Here is a 15,242-nt window from a genome sequence, read left to right as displayed (position 1 = left end):
TTTTCCTCTATGTGCTTCCTGACTTGTCAGCAGCTGCCGACATTAAGGACCTGTCAGACGGCCAGGGTGGTCCCCGTGCCATCGCCCTGTCTGTGGACGCCTCGTCTTCTGCCTGCTCTTGTGAAGGCTGGGGGATGCTGGGGTTCTGGCCTCAGCCTCTTCCCTTGGCCACGGAGAAGTGGCACACACTCGAGACCCAATCTGTCTTGCTGTGCCGGCGTGGCCACATACCAGCTGTGTGACCTGGGGCACCTTCATCACGAACCCCATTTCCTTATTTGTGCCACGGAGATAGTAACAGACAGTACCCCCTACTCGAGGTCATTGTGGGGATGCAGTGAGTTAATCAACGGAAGGTGCTTGGCACATAGAGACACGCTACACCAAGTGTTTGCCAATGAGATTATTTTGCGTATTCTTTTATTCAGTGAGTTTATTCATTGCTATTTTCTCAATAACTTTTCTGCATCAGACTTCCCTGGGCTTCAAATTTTCATTAAATTCAACAGAATCAGGAGATTGGGGCAAGTGTAGCTTCCTGAAAGCCTCACATCTGTGACCTGGAGGATGGGGAAAATAGTAGCTGGGTGTTAGGGCTGTTGGGCAGTCTAAATGATTTAATACATGCAGAACACGTAGAACAATGCCCAGCACACAGTGAATCCTCTGGAAATCGTGGCAGTAGCAGTAGAAGTACCGGTCATTACCCTCCTCTCTCATCTCCCTGTGATTGGGGGTTTGAATTGTGGACATCTCCACCTGCATGTTCTACCGTCACCCTCAAACCAAACTCAGAACTAAGCTCATCAGATTTTTTCGCGGCAGCGTCTAGCACTGGTGAGTAAAATGGTATTTGCCAGCACCCCACTCCTGGTCTCCCAGGTTACAAGACCATTGATCATCTCCGTCTCTTGGTTCTCTTTTGTCTTTTGTTTCCATTTTCCATTCTTTCCAGTGACCCCGACTTGCTAATTCTCTCCCATTCCACTGCCCCCACTTCTGTCTGGGGCTCACCTACCCATGTCTCAAAATCTGTAGTGACCTCCTGGCCAGACCAGCTGCCCCCAGTCCGTCCTCCAAACCAATGAGCCCATGATACAACACACATTGTCTGCTTTGGGGTGATGTCCTTAAAGTACCCTCCCTACCCCCAACCATGCCTCAGAAGGAGCCTCTAAATCTTTAAAGAAGGTCCATGCCAGCCAGTTGCCATCTGCCATAATTAAGTGGGACTTTTCCATGGTTTCTCCTTGAGTCTTTGCCTCCTTAGCTTGGCTTTGGACAACTGTGTCCGATGCCTGGCTTCATCTTCTATTAACTTCCCAGTCTGGTGTCGGAGTCTGAAGCCTGCCATTTCTTGACACTGACAATCACACCCCCGACCTGGCCTTGTGTCTTGGGTCATTCCACACTCTGTCACTGGTTTCAACATTAATCTGTCTCTCATCAAGTCACCCTCTTGCTCCAGGACAGGTAAGTGTCCCTATCAAGCTCAGCATTGTTATTATTTTTTCTTCATTGATTCTTTTAGGCAGACCTATCTCTGTATAGGTTTTGTGATGGCATAGGATGAAAGACACACATGTAATTAAACCACGACTATTAACATGAAGGGAAAAATGCAGAGGAAATATAATGAGGGATTAGGGGCACTTAAATAAGTGACTGCATTTGGATAGCAAGCTTCACTACAGTCAAGGCAAAGAGAGACATACAAGGAAGGGCATAATTAACATAATTTGCTAAAAGGTAATCATGCCAGATTGCTAGGGAGGCAAATTTTTTCCTACTTTCAAACAGAAGGATGACATCATCTCCTAGATCAGCTCCAGCAGGGTTTCTACAATGAAAGGCACGTTCTTCTGTCTCTGCAGGGTCTAATATGGTAACCACCAGCCGCGTGTAACTATTGACCACTTGAAATGTGCCTAGTACCCTAAGGAACTGAATCTCTAATTTGACTTAATTAATTTACATTTAAATAGCCACATGTGGCTAGTGGTTCCATATTAGAGAGTGCAAACAGACAATTATGTAAATAATGTTGTAAAATGCTACCGGCAGTACCTTTAACAGAAGATTTTAAAACTGCCAAGATCTCTGTGTCACCCTATATGAGTTGGCTGGGGCCTCCATAACACAATACCATAGACTGGTGGCTTAAACAACAGGAATTTACTTTCTCACCATTCTGGAGGCTGGGAGTCCCAGAGGAGGATGCCAGCAGGGTTGGTTATATTCTGGGGCCTCTCTCCTGCCCCTGCAGATGGCATGTCCTGACACGGTCTCTCTGCACATCCCTGGTGTCTCTCTGTCCTAATCTCCCCTTCTTAGAAGGACTGCAGTCAGACGGATGAGGGCCCACCCCAAGGCCTCATTTTAACTTGATTCATTCTCTAAAGGCCCTGTTTTTAAATACAATCCCATTCTGAAGTACTGAGCATCAGGGCTTCCACATATGAATTTGAGGGGCTGAGTAATGCAGCTCATAACAGAGTCCTCCCTGTGCTATGAAATGGCAGATGGGCAAAGGCATTTATAATCAGAGGCTACAGCTATATAGTCCAGGTGTTTCATTACTAGTGTCACACCTGGGACGGGGGTGGGCTTCCGGGAACTGAAAGGGTCAGATGGTGCCATGTTCCTTAGGCCACACTCTCTAAGAGCAGTCACCTCACCTAGAACGTCAACTCCTCTTTCTCTGCTTGGCAGTGAAGGCCTCCAGGATGTGACTCCATCGACCAATCCAACCTTACTTCCTCTCCTCCTTAGCCAACCACCTCTGCTGTGTTTTTTTGTTTTTTTTTTAAAGATTTTATTTATTCATGAGAGACAGAGAGAGAGAGAGACAGAGGCAGAGGGAGAAGCAGGCTCCCCGCGGAGCAGGGAGCCCGATGCGGGACTCGATCCAGGGACTCCAGGATCATGACCTGAGCCAAAGGCAGTCACTTAACCAACTGAGCCACCCAGGCGCCCCACCTCTGCTGTGTTTTGCTCAGACCTCTCAACCCTGCCTACCCCATACTCCTGCTTCTGAGATTTTGTCACTGTCCCTCCTGCTTGGAATGCCTTCCTTGTTTTGTAATCCCAAAGTCATCCAAAGAATTTGTATCCTTCCCATCTCAACTAAGCCCCTCCTCGTTCTTGGAGCCACTTTTTGACTTGTCTCTTCATTCCCATCCTTTACCCAACTCCCAGAACCTTGGCTTATTTTCTTTGCCATATTTGACCTGCTCCAACCCTCACTTACTTTCAGCATCAGAAAGAAAGAACATTTAAAGATAACTGAAAGATTAACATGGGATCTGAAAACAGATGAAACAGCTCTTTACTATAGACATCAGAATCTTTTTTTTAAATTAACATATAATGTATTATTTGTTTCAGGGGTACAGGTCTGTGATTCATCAGTCTTACACAATTCACAGCGCTCACCATAGTACATACCTCCCCAATGTCCATCACCCAGCCACCCCATCCCTCCCACCCCCCCACCACTCCAGCAACCCTCAGTTTGTTTCCTGAGATTAAGAGTCCCTTATGGTTTGTCTCCCTCTCTGGTTTAGTCTTGTTTCATTTTTCTCTCCCTTCCCCTATGATCCTCCCTCTTGTTTCTCAAAATCCTCATATCAGTGAGATCATATGATACTTATCTTTCTCTGATTGACTTATTTCGCTTAGCATAATACCCTCTGGTTCCATCCACGTTGTTGCAAATGACAAGATTTCATTTTTTGATGGCTGCATAATATTCCATTGTGTGTGTGTGTGTGTGTGTCTCTCTCTCTCTCTCTATATATATATACATACACACCACATCTTCTTTATCCATTCATCTGTTGATGGACATCTAGGCTCTTTCCATAGTTTGGCTATTGTGGACATTGCTGCTATAAACATTGGGGTGCACGTACCCCTTCGGATCACTACATTTGTATCTTTGGGGTAAATACCCAGTAGTGCAATTGCTGGGTTGTAGGGTAGCTCTATTTTCAACATTTTGAGGAACCTCCATACTGTTTTCCAGAGTGGCTGCACCAGCTTGCATTCCCACCAACAGTGTAGGAGGGTTCCCCTTTCTCTGCATCCTCGCCAACATCTGTCGTTTCCTGACTTGTTAATTTTAGCCATTCTGACTGGTGTGAGGTGGTATCTCATTGAGGTTTTCATTTGGATTTCCCTGATGCCAGGTGATGTTGAGCACTTTCTCATGTGTCTGTTGGCCATTTGGATGTCTTCTTTGCAGAAATGTCTGTTCATGTCTTCCACCCATTTCCTGATTGGATTAGTTGTTCTTTGGGTGTTGAGTTTGATAAGTTCTTTATAGATTTTGGATACTAGCCCTTTATCTGATATGTCATTTGCAAATATCTTCTCCCATTCTATCGGTTGTCTTTTGGTTTTGTTGACTGTTTCCTTTGCTGTGCAAAAGCTTTTTATCTTGATGAAGTCCCAATAGATTCTTAATTAACATTATTCTCTCTAGTTTTCAAAACCAGTTGCACTTGAAAACAGTACCCCATGACCGACACCTTGGTTTTGTGTCAGAAACTAAATCATAAATGTAAGGGCCAGGGAATCCTAAAATAGTACTCGCACATAGTAGGTCTCAGTAATGTCACTGCTGCTTGGTTGACAAATACAAGTATGTTTCATTCCTTTCCCATCTCTGAACTGTTTGGAGAGATGAGCTTTTTTCTAACTTAATGTACAGCTGCATCTTTAATATCTGGAGGCAAACCTGAAACTGGAGCATATCTCTGCTTCGTGTATTAAACTTACAATAAAGTCAAAGACAGATGGCTAAAAAGAAACACTAAATCGTTCCTGAAATTATTAAATCTTCTAGTCTGAGGGCTCAGAGAGCCCAAGAAAATTTTCTTTTAATCCCTATGGGCTTTATATTCCATCGATGAGGTTACAGAGCTGGCCTGAAAAGCAATTTTGTGAAATCATTTACCAAAGGGGAGGGGAAAAAAATCATTACAGTCGTCCCTCTGAGGTTCGCAAGTAATAAGCATACTCTATTCTCCTCGAGCCCAGAAGAGCCACGTGGGCTTGATAAATAACTGAGTTTGGGCCAACTGCAGCTCTAAACAGATGTCTGTAAATATTGTAGAAAAGATCCCCCAGAAAGTTGGTGGGTGTTACTGATGAGTGGCTGTGGACGTTTTTGTTGGCAAACAGGCAACGGCTGTCTCTCTCCCCCCTCTGTGGATGACTAGCCTGCCATAGGAACGTATAATCCCTTTGTTTTCCTACGGACTATCTTAACCAATATGGCTTCTTTTAAAGCAGTGTTTCTCAATTTGTGGAGGTTTTGCCCCTCCTCCCAGGGACATTTGACCACGTCTAGTGATATTTTTTATTGTCATGGCTGGCAGTGGGTGGCGCTACTGGTGTCTAGTGGGCAGAGACCAGAGATGCTACTAATCCTACAAAGCATAGGGCCACCCCCACCCCCAGCAAAGGATGATTTGGCCAAAATGTCAAATTGGGCCCAGGTTGTCTTTAAGTAATAATACCTGGTTTTAGTATGTCTTGTTCATTCATTCATTTATTTGTCATTCAACACATATTTATTATTGAACATAGAGAATACACAGGTAATCCTATTTCTGTGTATTGCTGGATTCATCAGTTCACTCATGTAATGAGTGTTTATTGAGCATCGGCTCCAGGCCAGGCACTGGGGTCTTGAACGGCACAGTCAGGGTCTTTCCTCATCTGGGGTTTACTTCATAGTGGAAGGGAGACAAGAGTCTCGACAAGCCAACAGATGAACAAGAGCATTTCAACCAGTGATAAATACAATGGAGATTGGTCGAACAGAGTAAAAAGAGCCACCTGGGTGGGTGGCTGTGTAGGAAGAACCCTTCAGGAGGGGCTTATGGAAGGTCTCTCTATTTAGGTCACATTGAATCTGAGATATGAATGGGTGGAAGGAAGCAGCTCTGTGAAAATCTGGAGGAGGAGTATTCAAAATACCTCTGTTCCCAAAGGCTTGGGTAGTTTCAGGACCAGGGACACACAGGCCACTGCAACTCGGATGGAGGAGGCAAAGTGGACAGTGAGAAGATGATGAGAGGGGCAGGAGTTATGACCAGACAAAGCTGTACAGTCCAGGAAAGAATTCAGACTGCAGATCAGGTGCAGTGGGAAGTCACAGCGGGATTTTAAGCAGGGTGGACACGGTCTGGGTTAGGGAGTGATAAGGGTGACAGTGATAAGGTGATAAGTGATAAGGCCCAAGGGTGGGCTGCTGGGTGGAGAATGCCCTGCACTGGGGCAAGATGGAAGTGAGGGGCCAGTCAGGAGCTCATGCAGGAGGGAGACCAGCTTAGACCACAGTGCCATGAGTGGAAAGGAGAGCAAGTGGGTGAATTGGGGAAGTATTTGGAATAAAGTACCCGGACTTGTGTGGATGGGATCCCTGACTCAGTCCACCACGACTGCCAGCCTGAGCTTCCCACCTCTGGTCAGTGCAGGTCCTGAGAACCTGTGCTCTGCATCCTCGCAGAACCCATCCTGACTTAACTCCCACATGCATGGGGCTCCACTGTCCCCCACTGCCTTACATGAGCAGACCCTCCCTAATGAGCACTGAGCTCAGGTTAGCCCCCCCTCCCATTCCCAAGTCAGGTCAAGAGCTTCCTTGAATATCAGACTTCTGCAGCTGGAGCCTGGGACCCAGTCTCACAATTTTTGCTTCTTCCCTACTGGATCATACCCTTGGGGTCCCAATGTGGCACCTCCTGACCATGACCTGCTAGCAGCCTCCCATGGGACTTAGACTAAACTCCAGATTTCTATCTGGGCCCTGCTCACCTACTCCGGTACTCCTTTTTTAAAAAATTTTTAAATTTAAATTCAATTTAATTAACATATACTGTATTACTAGTTTCAGTGGTAGAATTCAGTGATTCATCAGTTTCATACAACACCCAGTGCTCATTACTTCACGAGCCCTCTTTAATGCCCATCACCCAGTTACCCTTTCCCCCCACCAACCTCCCCTTCAGCAACCCTCAGTTTGTTCCCTATAGTGAAGAGTCTCTTATGGTTTGCCTCCTTCTCTGTTTTCCTCTCATTTTTCCTTCCCTTCCCCTGTTCACCTGTTTTGTTTCTTAAATTCCACATGAGTGAAATCATATATTTATCTTTCTCTGACTGATTTCACTTAGCATAATACCTTCTAGTTCCATCCACATCATTGCAAATAGCAAGATTTCATTCTTTTTGATGGCTGAATAATATTCCTGTGTGTGTGTGTGTATGTGTGTGTACACACACACACATATGCCACATCTTCTTTATCCATTCATCTGTCAGTGGACATCTGGGCTCTTTCCATAGTTTGGCTATTATGGGCATTGCTGCTATAAACATTGGGGTGCAGGTGCCCCTTCAAATCACTATGTTTGTATCCTTTGGATAAATACCATTCCCACATTTGCTCATACCAACCTGTGGAAAGGGGCCACATAAGCCTTGTCCTTTTACTCTTGAGGGTCTCTCTGCCTTGGAGGCACTTTTTTGTAGCTTTCAGCCTCTTTCATGTCCCAGCTTGAATGATAACTAACCTTTCTTGTCTGAAGTCACTGTACCGAATGCATTTTCAATGAGTGCGATACCACCCCCCCCCAAAGGGATAAAAATTGGTTCTTGGAGGATGAAAAAAATCTTACTCTTTTAATCTGTAAAGCACAGATATACATGTAGGACATAAACAGAAGGATAGCTAGCTAGATGATAGGTAGGTAGCTGAATTGATAGATAGATGGTATACCTATGGTATTAAAATATCATAGAGGGGATTCATCAGGACAAGAAGTCTAAAAAGTCTCCTGTGAGGGGCAGATAATAAGGAAAAAGAGGTTGAAAACCACTGGTCTGTGAAAACTCTTCCCGCTCCACTTACTTCCAACATATACCCTCATTTAATTCCTTTCAGGAACTTATGACAATTTGCAAATACCCTGCTGATTTCTGTTCACTGTCCAGTATTTTCTGCCCCTCCCTCCATCCCTCTAAATGTAAGCTACATGAAACCCAGGTATTTTGGCTGTCTGTTCACCACTGTGTCCCCAGTATCTGCACAGTGCTGAGCACATAGTAATTATTCAATACCTATTTGTGACCAAGAAATGATTTCAAATACGAGAGTAAGGACCCACGGGGTCAACTGCACCCCTCCTGGATTTCAACTCTCACTTAAATGCTTCCCTTTTAAACCCTGAGTTTAAGCCCCCTTCTTTGTCCCATAGTCAAGTTAATCTCTTAGCCCTGGTCTTGACTACCCCCAGTTCTCTCTCCTCTCTGACCACTGAGAACCAGGAACCATGCAGTCCAGCCCTTCTCTATGCCACTGAGATACCACAGTGAATACCATCCGTATGTCTGACTCAGTAAATTAAAAACGTTTTCAAGGAATGTATAACAGTAGGCTAGCCATCTTGGAGATTACACAGCAGAAGGAATGCATGATTATCTGATTTAACAAGAAACCGAATCACAGTGAACATCTGCAAAAGAAAAAAAGACTGGAAGGACACAAGCCAAAATGTTGGCAATGTTATCTCTGAAATGTGCACTTGCAGTTTATTTTCTCTTTACGCTTCTGTTCTTAATTTAGGACTTTCCTATGATAAGCATGTATTTCTTTTATCAGAAGACACAAGGGTTTTGGTAGCTGGGTATTTTTTTAAGACCATTCATGATACTGCAGTATCAAAGAGGCACTCCTGGTCCATTCACCCAAGACCAGTTTTACTCGATTACATGGGGACCCCCACAAAGCTTTTTTTAGGGCAACTTCTGTGCTTAGGGGAGCCACTGGATTTTGGCCAACTTAGTTCATTAGGCAAATAGCACCAGCTTTATTGTCAGGACAATACCTACTATGTGTATCACAGAACATTATGTTTGTTAGCTTTTCCAAGGATGTCTGTGACTCCCCAAAGTACAAAAAAATTCTTGTAAGGCACTCACCCATGCAAAATGCAAAAGCCAAACAAACACAAAACACATTCCTACATATTTTAAGATGTTTCTCAGGGGGCTTCATGGCTGCCTGAAGCCAACGGCCTGACCTACGAAGATTGCTTAGTGAAATGTCAACCTAGGTTATACCTCTTTATTTTCTCTGCACAGGTAGCTACCAAGACTGGCTACCCAAATGTCCAGAACTTCCCTGATCCTGGAGGATTTTCTAGACCCTGCCTCCTCCTAGCACATACCACCTGCCCCAGTGCAGCCAGTTCATGCTTCAGTATCCCGAAAGGTTACATTATGGAGTCTAGATTTTTTTCATGATCAAGGAATGCTTTCAAATCTTAGAACTTTTGGCAGATCAGTTAACAAACACACTCAGTCCAATACTAGACCCGACAATTCATTCATAATTACAGTGCCCATTGTGACCGCTAACAGCAGTGAGTTTAGCATACAAAACATTTCAGCTCTGAGCCACTGTCTGCCCCAACCTTGATGTCATCTACTCACGAGGTGATAATATAAATGATGCTGCAGCAATATTCATGCCCTCTGAGAACCCAGGTGGACCGTCCACACCCATGAAAACTTGGTGGCCTATCTGAGAAGGGCTCACAGTGGTAGGTTGAGGCACATGGTTTGAGAACCACTACGGAACTTAGAGTATTTCTTACATCCAAAGCCCAAACTGTAGGACAATGACTTTTAGGACCCTCATTTAAAACGAACAAACCTGGAGAATAATCTTTGAATAAAAGATTGTATCTGGCTGCCCAAATCTCCCTGGGCTAAAAAGAGATTATTTGCTGGGGGAAAAACATCATTCTTACCTCCTCCAGGGCCCAAAGGGAGTCTACCACGGGCTTGATCTTCTTGTGGTTGTAGAGCCCAATGAGTTTGTCCACCACTCCTCGAATGAGGCCTGCACGGCCCTGTTTGAAGAGCAGATTTAAAAGGGAAAATCCCGCGATGACTTTGTTCTCTTCATAGAGCTTGATGGGGTTCACCTTCTCGACCTGCCACCACTGGAAGGAGAGAAGGTGTCCGTTACAAGGAACCAAAGCCAGCCGTGTTCATAGCATCGTGTACAGAGAATAGGGCTGCAGTGGGACGGATTCCAACTGGCCAAGGGGTGGTCCTTGTTGGGGTATTTTTTAAGGCAGCTACTTAGCCAGGCAGCGCTGTGAGTGCACGGTGATGCTTGTGAGCAGAGCACGGGGTCTAGGTGGGAGAGAGAAACAAACTTCCTGAAAACAGCTATTGGGCCGCATGTCATCGGAACATTGAGGCACAGGGTTAGGACTGTCGGCTCTGGAGCTGAATCCTGCTACCACTTCTGCTCCCTGTTCTTCTGTGTGCTTCATATCCCTGGGCTACAGAGAGTGGCAGGGTACTTCCTCTCAGGCTTCTGAAGAGTTTAGCTTATGAATGGTGGGGAAGGAGAGGGGTGGCAGAGAAGTCCACCAAGTGTGGTAGGGACTCAGTGGGATGGTGACCCAGCCACAAGAGCAGCTTTCCTAGGGGGAATGATGGTACAGCTGGAGAGGTGGGTAGGAATCCACCAGAGAAAGAGTGAGGGAACATAATTCAGGCAGAAAGCACGGCATGATGGAGCGTGAAGCCACAGTGTTGGGACAAAGCCAGCGGTTCCTATCTGAGGGACAGTGGGTAATGTCTGGGGGTGTTTTTGTGGTGGTGACTGGAGGGGAGGGGAAACTATTGGCATCTAGTGGATAGAAGCCAGGGGTGCTGGTGAACATCCCACAGTGCACTGGGCAACCCCTCATGACAAAGAGTTATCCAGCCCCAAATGCCAATAGCGCTAAAGTCCTAGATGGAACACAGACACAAGTGGCAAATGTGACTATTTCCAGCCTCTCATCCTCCACTTCAGACAAGAAAATAAGTAAATAATCCACTAATGGTTATCCAACTGTTTTGTTCTGATTTACCTGCATTTTCTTTGGTGCTGGTCAGAATTTAGAAATGCCAAGTTCCAGTTTCTAAGGGCTCTAAGGAGAAGTGGTGAATCGTTTAAAAGAGAAGGCAGAGAGGAATGTGATGGGCACTTAGGGACATTCATAATATTTATGTCATTGGGGTGTTTATTTACATCCTGCCTCTTCCCTGAATTGTGGGAGCTCACGAAAGCTCACAAAAGATTTTGATACATATTTTTTAAGTGGGACAATCATATTGTTAGGAAAATAAGTGTGAGAAAGGTAAGTCAAAAAAAGGGATAAGGTTCATGCATGAAATTCTTTACTAATGTACATCCCCTGAAGGCCTGGAGGCCAGCTCGAGGAGAGACATATATTTGGCCATGGGCTGGCTTCCCACAAACACAAAGTAGAGAAATGATTAATGACTTGTTTCATGGTGCATCTGCAACGTTCAAGTAAATGTTTGTGAAATGAATGCTTGCTAAATCTGCAATTCCTGCAGCTATGGTTAAGGGAGTTCTAGAGCCAAATGCCTGGTTTTGAATCCCAGTTCTGCCACTTACTAGCTGTGCAACTTTAGGCAAGTCACCTAACTTCTCTGTGCTAAGTTTCCCTACTGTATCTCATGGGGTCAATCATGAGGAACAAATGTGTTAATATATATACAAAGTTCTTAGAACAGTGTCTGACCTGGAGTAGGTTTTCTATAAATATAAAGTATTTCTGTTATCTTTGATTTAGTGAGGAGGAGCTCTGAATTGAAGTCAGATTGCTCTCTAGTTGTTAACCATTGTTAACCAATGCTATAGTCTAAAAGCCAATGGCGTGTTTGACAAAGAGTGAGTACCAGCTCTGCAAGAGTTTTAAGGTGCAACATAATTAGGATATCTAAATGAGAAATTCTTGTATATGTCCAAGTATGGCTTTATTTTCTAAGCCCTTCTCCAATATATAGAAGAAAATTCCTTTCTAGAACCTTCTAGAACAAAGTCATCATTCCACTCCTTGGCATGCCCTATCTTCATTTTGCTTCTCACTGACCAACTAATTTTGGACCTGACCTCTGAAAGGAAATAGTCTTTGTTCTTGACCTCCAACTACGTAGCATTCTTTTAATCGGCACCCCTGTTTCAGACAGGAGAATCTCAACCTCCATCCTGGCCATGTTTTTATGAGTGCCTTCACTGAACCTGGGCACACTGCAGTTATTTCATTAACACTGTGTGTTCTGATTGTGCATTTAGGGGAGAAAAGGAAAACACTCCTTACAACTGCATGTAATTGGGGATCAATTTGGTTACCCACAGCAGGCTGTCAGCATCACGTTAATTACAGCCATGGCAACAAAACAGCTGCGAGTGGCACAAAGCCTGTGTTCATGGGACTTGCTCCAGACAGCATCCTTCATTACACTCCATTCTTGCTCCCTTACAGATTCTGTCATTGCAGTGATCCTTGACCTAAACTTGGAAGTTCAAAGGCAAAGACAGGTCCTTTAATTCTACTGTCACAGAGCAGGGAGTACGAATCAGTCCAGAATCAGGGAATGTTTGGGGGTGAAGCCTTGTGCAGCTGCAGTGTTGGCACTTAGGGGACATATGAATACCCCATAGTGCCACACTTAGAATGATTTCTATGGCTTTCCCTGGCCACCCTATTCCAGATGCCTCCACCCCATCCTGCATCCTGTTTTGAATCCCTTTCAGAGTTCTTATGACCATTTACAATAATCATCTTATTAATATGTTTTACTTCTTTCAGTTTGTCTCCCTCATTAGAATGTGAGAGTCATAAGGGGCTAATATGTGCCCATCTCATTCACTGCAATGCCCTGGTGACTTGCACACATGGCAGGTGCTCAGACGGTGCTCACAAAGTGAGTGAACCAATCAATGATGCGCTGGCTGCTTAGGAGGCTCAGGAGAGGAGGTAAGAGCAAGCTCTTGTGAGAAGCAGCAATTCTCTGTTGGGAGGCAGGGCTAAAAACTGAAGTTCAAGTCCAAATTAGCTTAATTCTAGCAAATGTTGCTCTAGGTGGCAATATAGATCGGAGTAGGTTGGAATGCCCAGGGATGTGGTTTCTCAATCACAAAGTAACCACTACATTCAGAGCATGATTATTTAAGCTACAGGTTCAGAGATTTGCCTGTGTCTAAAATCACCCAGGGGGCTCACTACAATTGTGGGATCCCATTTGGATCTCCAACTCAGTAGAATGGAGGTACAGAGAAATCTTAAGGACCCCCAGAGACCTGGTCAGAAACCAACTCACAGTTGGTTTCTCCATAAAGCAAATAAAATTCACTTAATGCCAAGTTTATTTTTTACCAATGAATGATTAAAAACACAAAAACTTAAGCAATCTCTGTTGAAATCAAAATAAAGCTTTCTTGAGTTTCTCGGATGCTCCCACCTCTCTGCTTCATTTAGACAAAGCAGACAAAGTTAATACAGAGTCTTGTCCATGTGTAGTGACGAGGGTGGGAACACAGGGTTTATTGTAAATGAATGATGCAGATGAAGGACAAACAAGGTTTAGGTTATTAGGTCAATGTCTTTAGATGGAAGAGCTCACAACATGCAAATCACGCACTACTATAGTACATTTGACATGTACAGATACTTACTGATTTTGCAAAGCTAAAGAAGCTCTTGGTCTCTCCAGTCACCATGTTGGATGAACCTGCAAATGGAGGATTCCCAAGTCAAGCTATTGCTAATGAAAACCAACATCTCTTGCTACATACAGAAGAATGGCAGTTGTTTGGTCCAGAACTGTCAAGAGCTTGAAAAAACTTTAATGCAGCCTTAGAAAAATGAGGGAAGTTAAGGGCATTAAGTTGACTTAATTTTAGCCAAGTGTCACTGGATCAAAGAGAAAGTAGTATTTCTCAAGGTGACCATGTCATTACTTTGGAAAATTGGGCATGTAGCAAAAATGTGATTTAGACCCACTTTCTAATAAAATGATAAGTTGCTTGAAATGTCTTATTGGTTCCATTCTTCAAGACTGGGAAATGAAGTCCTATATGAGCCTCACTCATGATTTGAATTTGATTCCTTACGTGAAGGGCTTGGGGCTCTGGTGGGCTGGGCACTTAAGTTGCAGGGAGAGATAGGACTGAGCTAGAAGTTAGATGGATGGAAAAATGGGGTACAGAAGAGCAGGTGAGAGTGAATATAGATTCAGGAGCCCAGGAAGTGGTGTGATCAATGTACTAGCGCCAAAGAAATCTGAGCAGAGAGGACAAAACCACTTGAGACAAATGGTGTGAGAAACTGAGCTTTGTTAAAGGGAACAAGCAATATTCAGAGGGAAGATGGGAGATGGTGTTAGGAAGATTTCCTAAGATGCTCTTACAGAAAGAAAAGACCCCTTTGTGTGGTTCTTGGGGATGCAGAGGGGATGAGAGCTCTTAACAGATCAGATGCCATATTGGTGCCTTTTCAACAACTTTCCTGCCTTGTCCCCAAAGATTGGGAATAAGTCCTTCTCAGAGAACCATTATTTAAGGAAAAAGCAGTGTATATTTGGAACTTCATTATTTGGCCTGGGTAGACTAGTAGCCAGTTAGTTAATCACTGGTCTGCTTTTATGGGGTGACTACCACCAAGCATTGTGGTACCAGGCTTTGGTTACTTTGTAATCAGTGTAATCAGTTAGATCCTTGTGAGATGATAAAATTGTATTCTGCCAAGTGACATCATGGAACTAGAGCAAAAATAGAACTGGTGAATAAGTAAGAAAGAATAAATTGTCCATCAACATTTGACTCACATGTTAGTCATATCCAATATCCCCACATTGGGCATTGATGCTCACAGCTTCTTTTATCAATAATAGTAATAATTAAAGACTTATGCATCTACTTGCAAAGACTTTCAGCTATGTGGTCACTATTGAAAATACCAGAACACTCCAGCAATGGGAAGCTTATTCCCTCTCTTTCTGTCATAATCATGATGATAAAAAGATGCTTAAATATTTATACCTCTCAAATATCTCTTTTATAAGCTTCTCAGTGACTAGCAGGGAAATGAATACTTTTTCCTGAGTCATACAGAGCTAAGGCTCAATTTTCTATTGGACCTATAGGGGACAGAAGTGCCAAAAATCTCAAACATTGGATAATCCCAGTATCCTTTGGCTTTGGAATATGATACCTGGCTTCTCAGGTAGGCTTTCCTTGACTTTGTAGAGACTAATGTTTAAATCAGTTTACAATCATGTAACAGAAGAGAGGAAGAAAAGGGGGAGGTGGCTCTGGGGTCTTATTCTGCTGCAAAAAATCTCCCAGATATTGT

The 15,242-nt window shown here is 44.0% G+C and overlaps 1 protein-coding gene across 1 annotated transcript in view; it reads right to left on the bottom strand.

Moving 5' to 3' along the window:
- Nucleotides 1-15,242, bottom strand: part of VAT1L (vesicle amine transport 1 like) — a 139,099-nt gene that overhangs the window by 54,789 nt on the left and 69,068 nt on the right. The window contains exons 6-7 of the mRNA XM_021702754.1: nt 13,565-13,620; nt 9,825-10,019 (exon numbers count right to left, since the gene is read on the bottom strand). Coding sequence (XP_021558429.1) covers nt 9,825-10,019; nt 13,565-13,620 — 251 coding nt within the window. The remainder of the gene's footprint in view (nt 1-9,824; nt 10,020-13,564; nt 13,621-15,242) is intronic.

The sequence above is a fragment of the Neomonachus schauinslandi genome, chromosome 16 (assembly GCF_002201575.2).
Source record: "Neomonachus schauinslandi chromosome 16, ASM220157v2, whole genome shotgun sequence".
NCBI lineage: Eukaryota > Metazoa > Chordata > Mammalia > Carnivora > Phocidae > Neomonachus > Neomonachus schauinslandi.
Note: the sequence above shows the minus strand (reverse complement) of the source record. Positions and strands in the feature narration are given on the sequence as shown.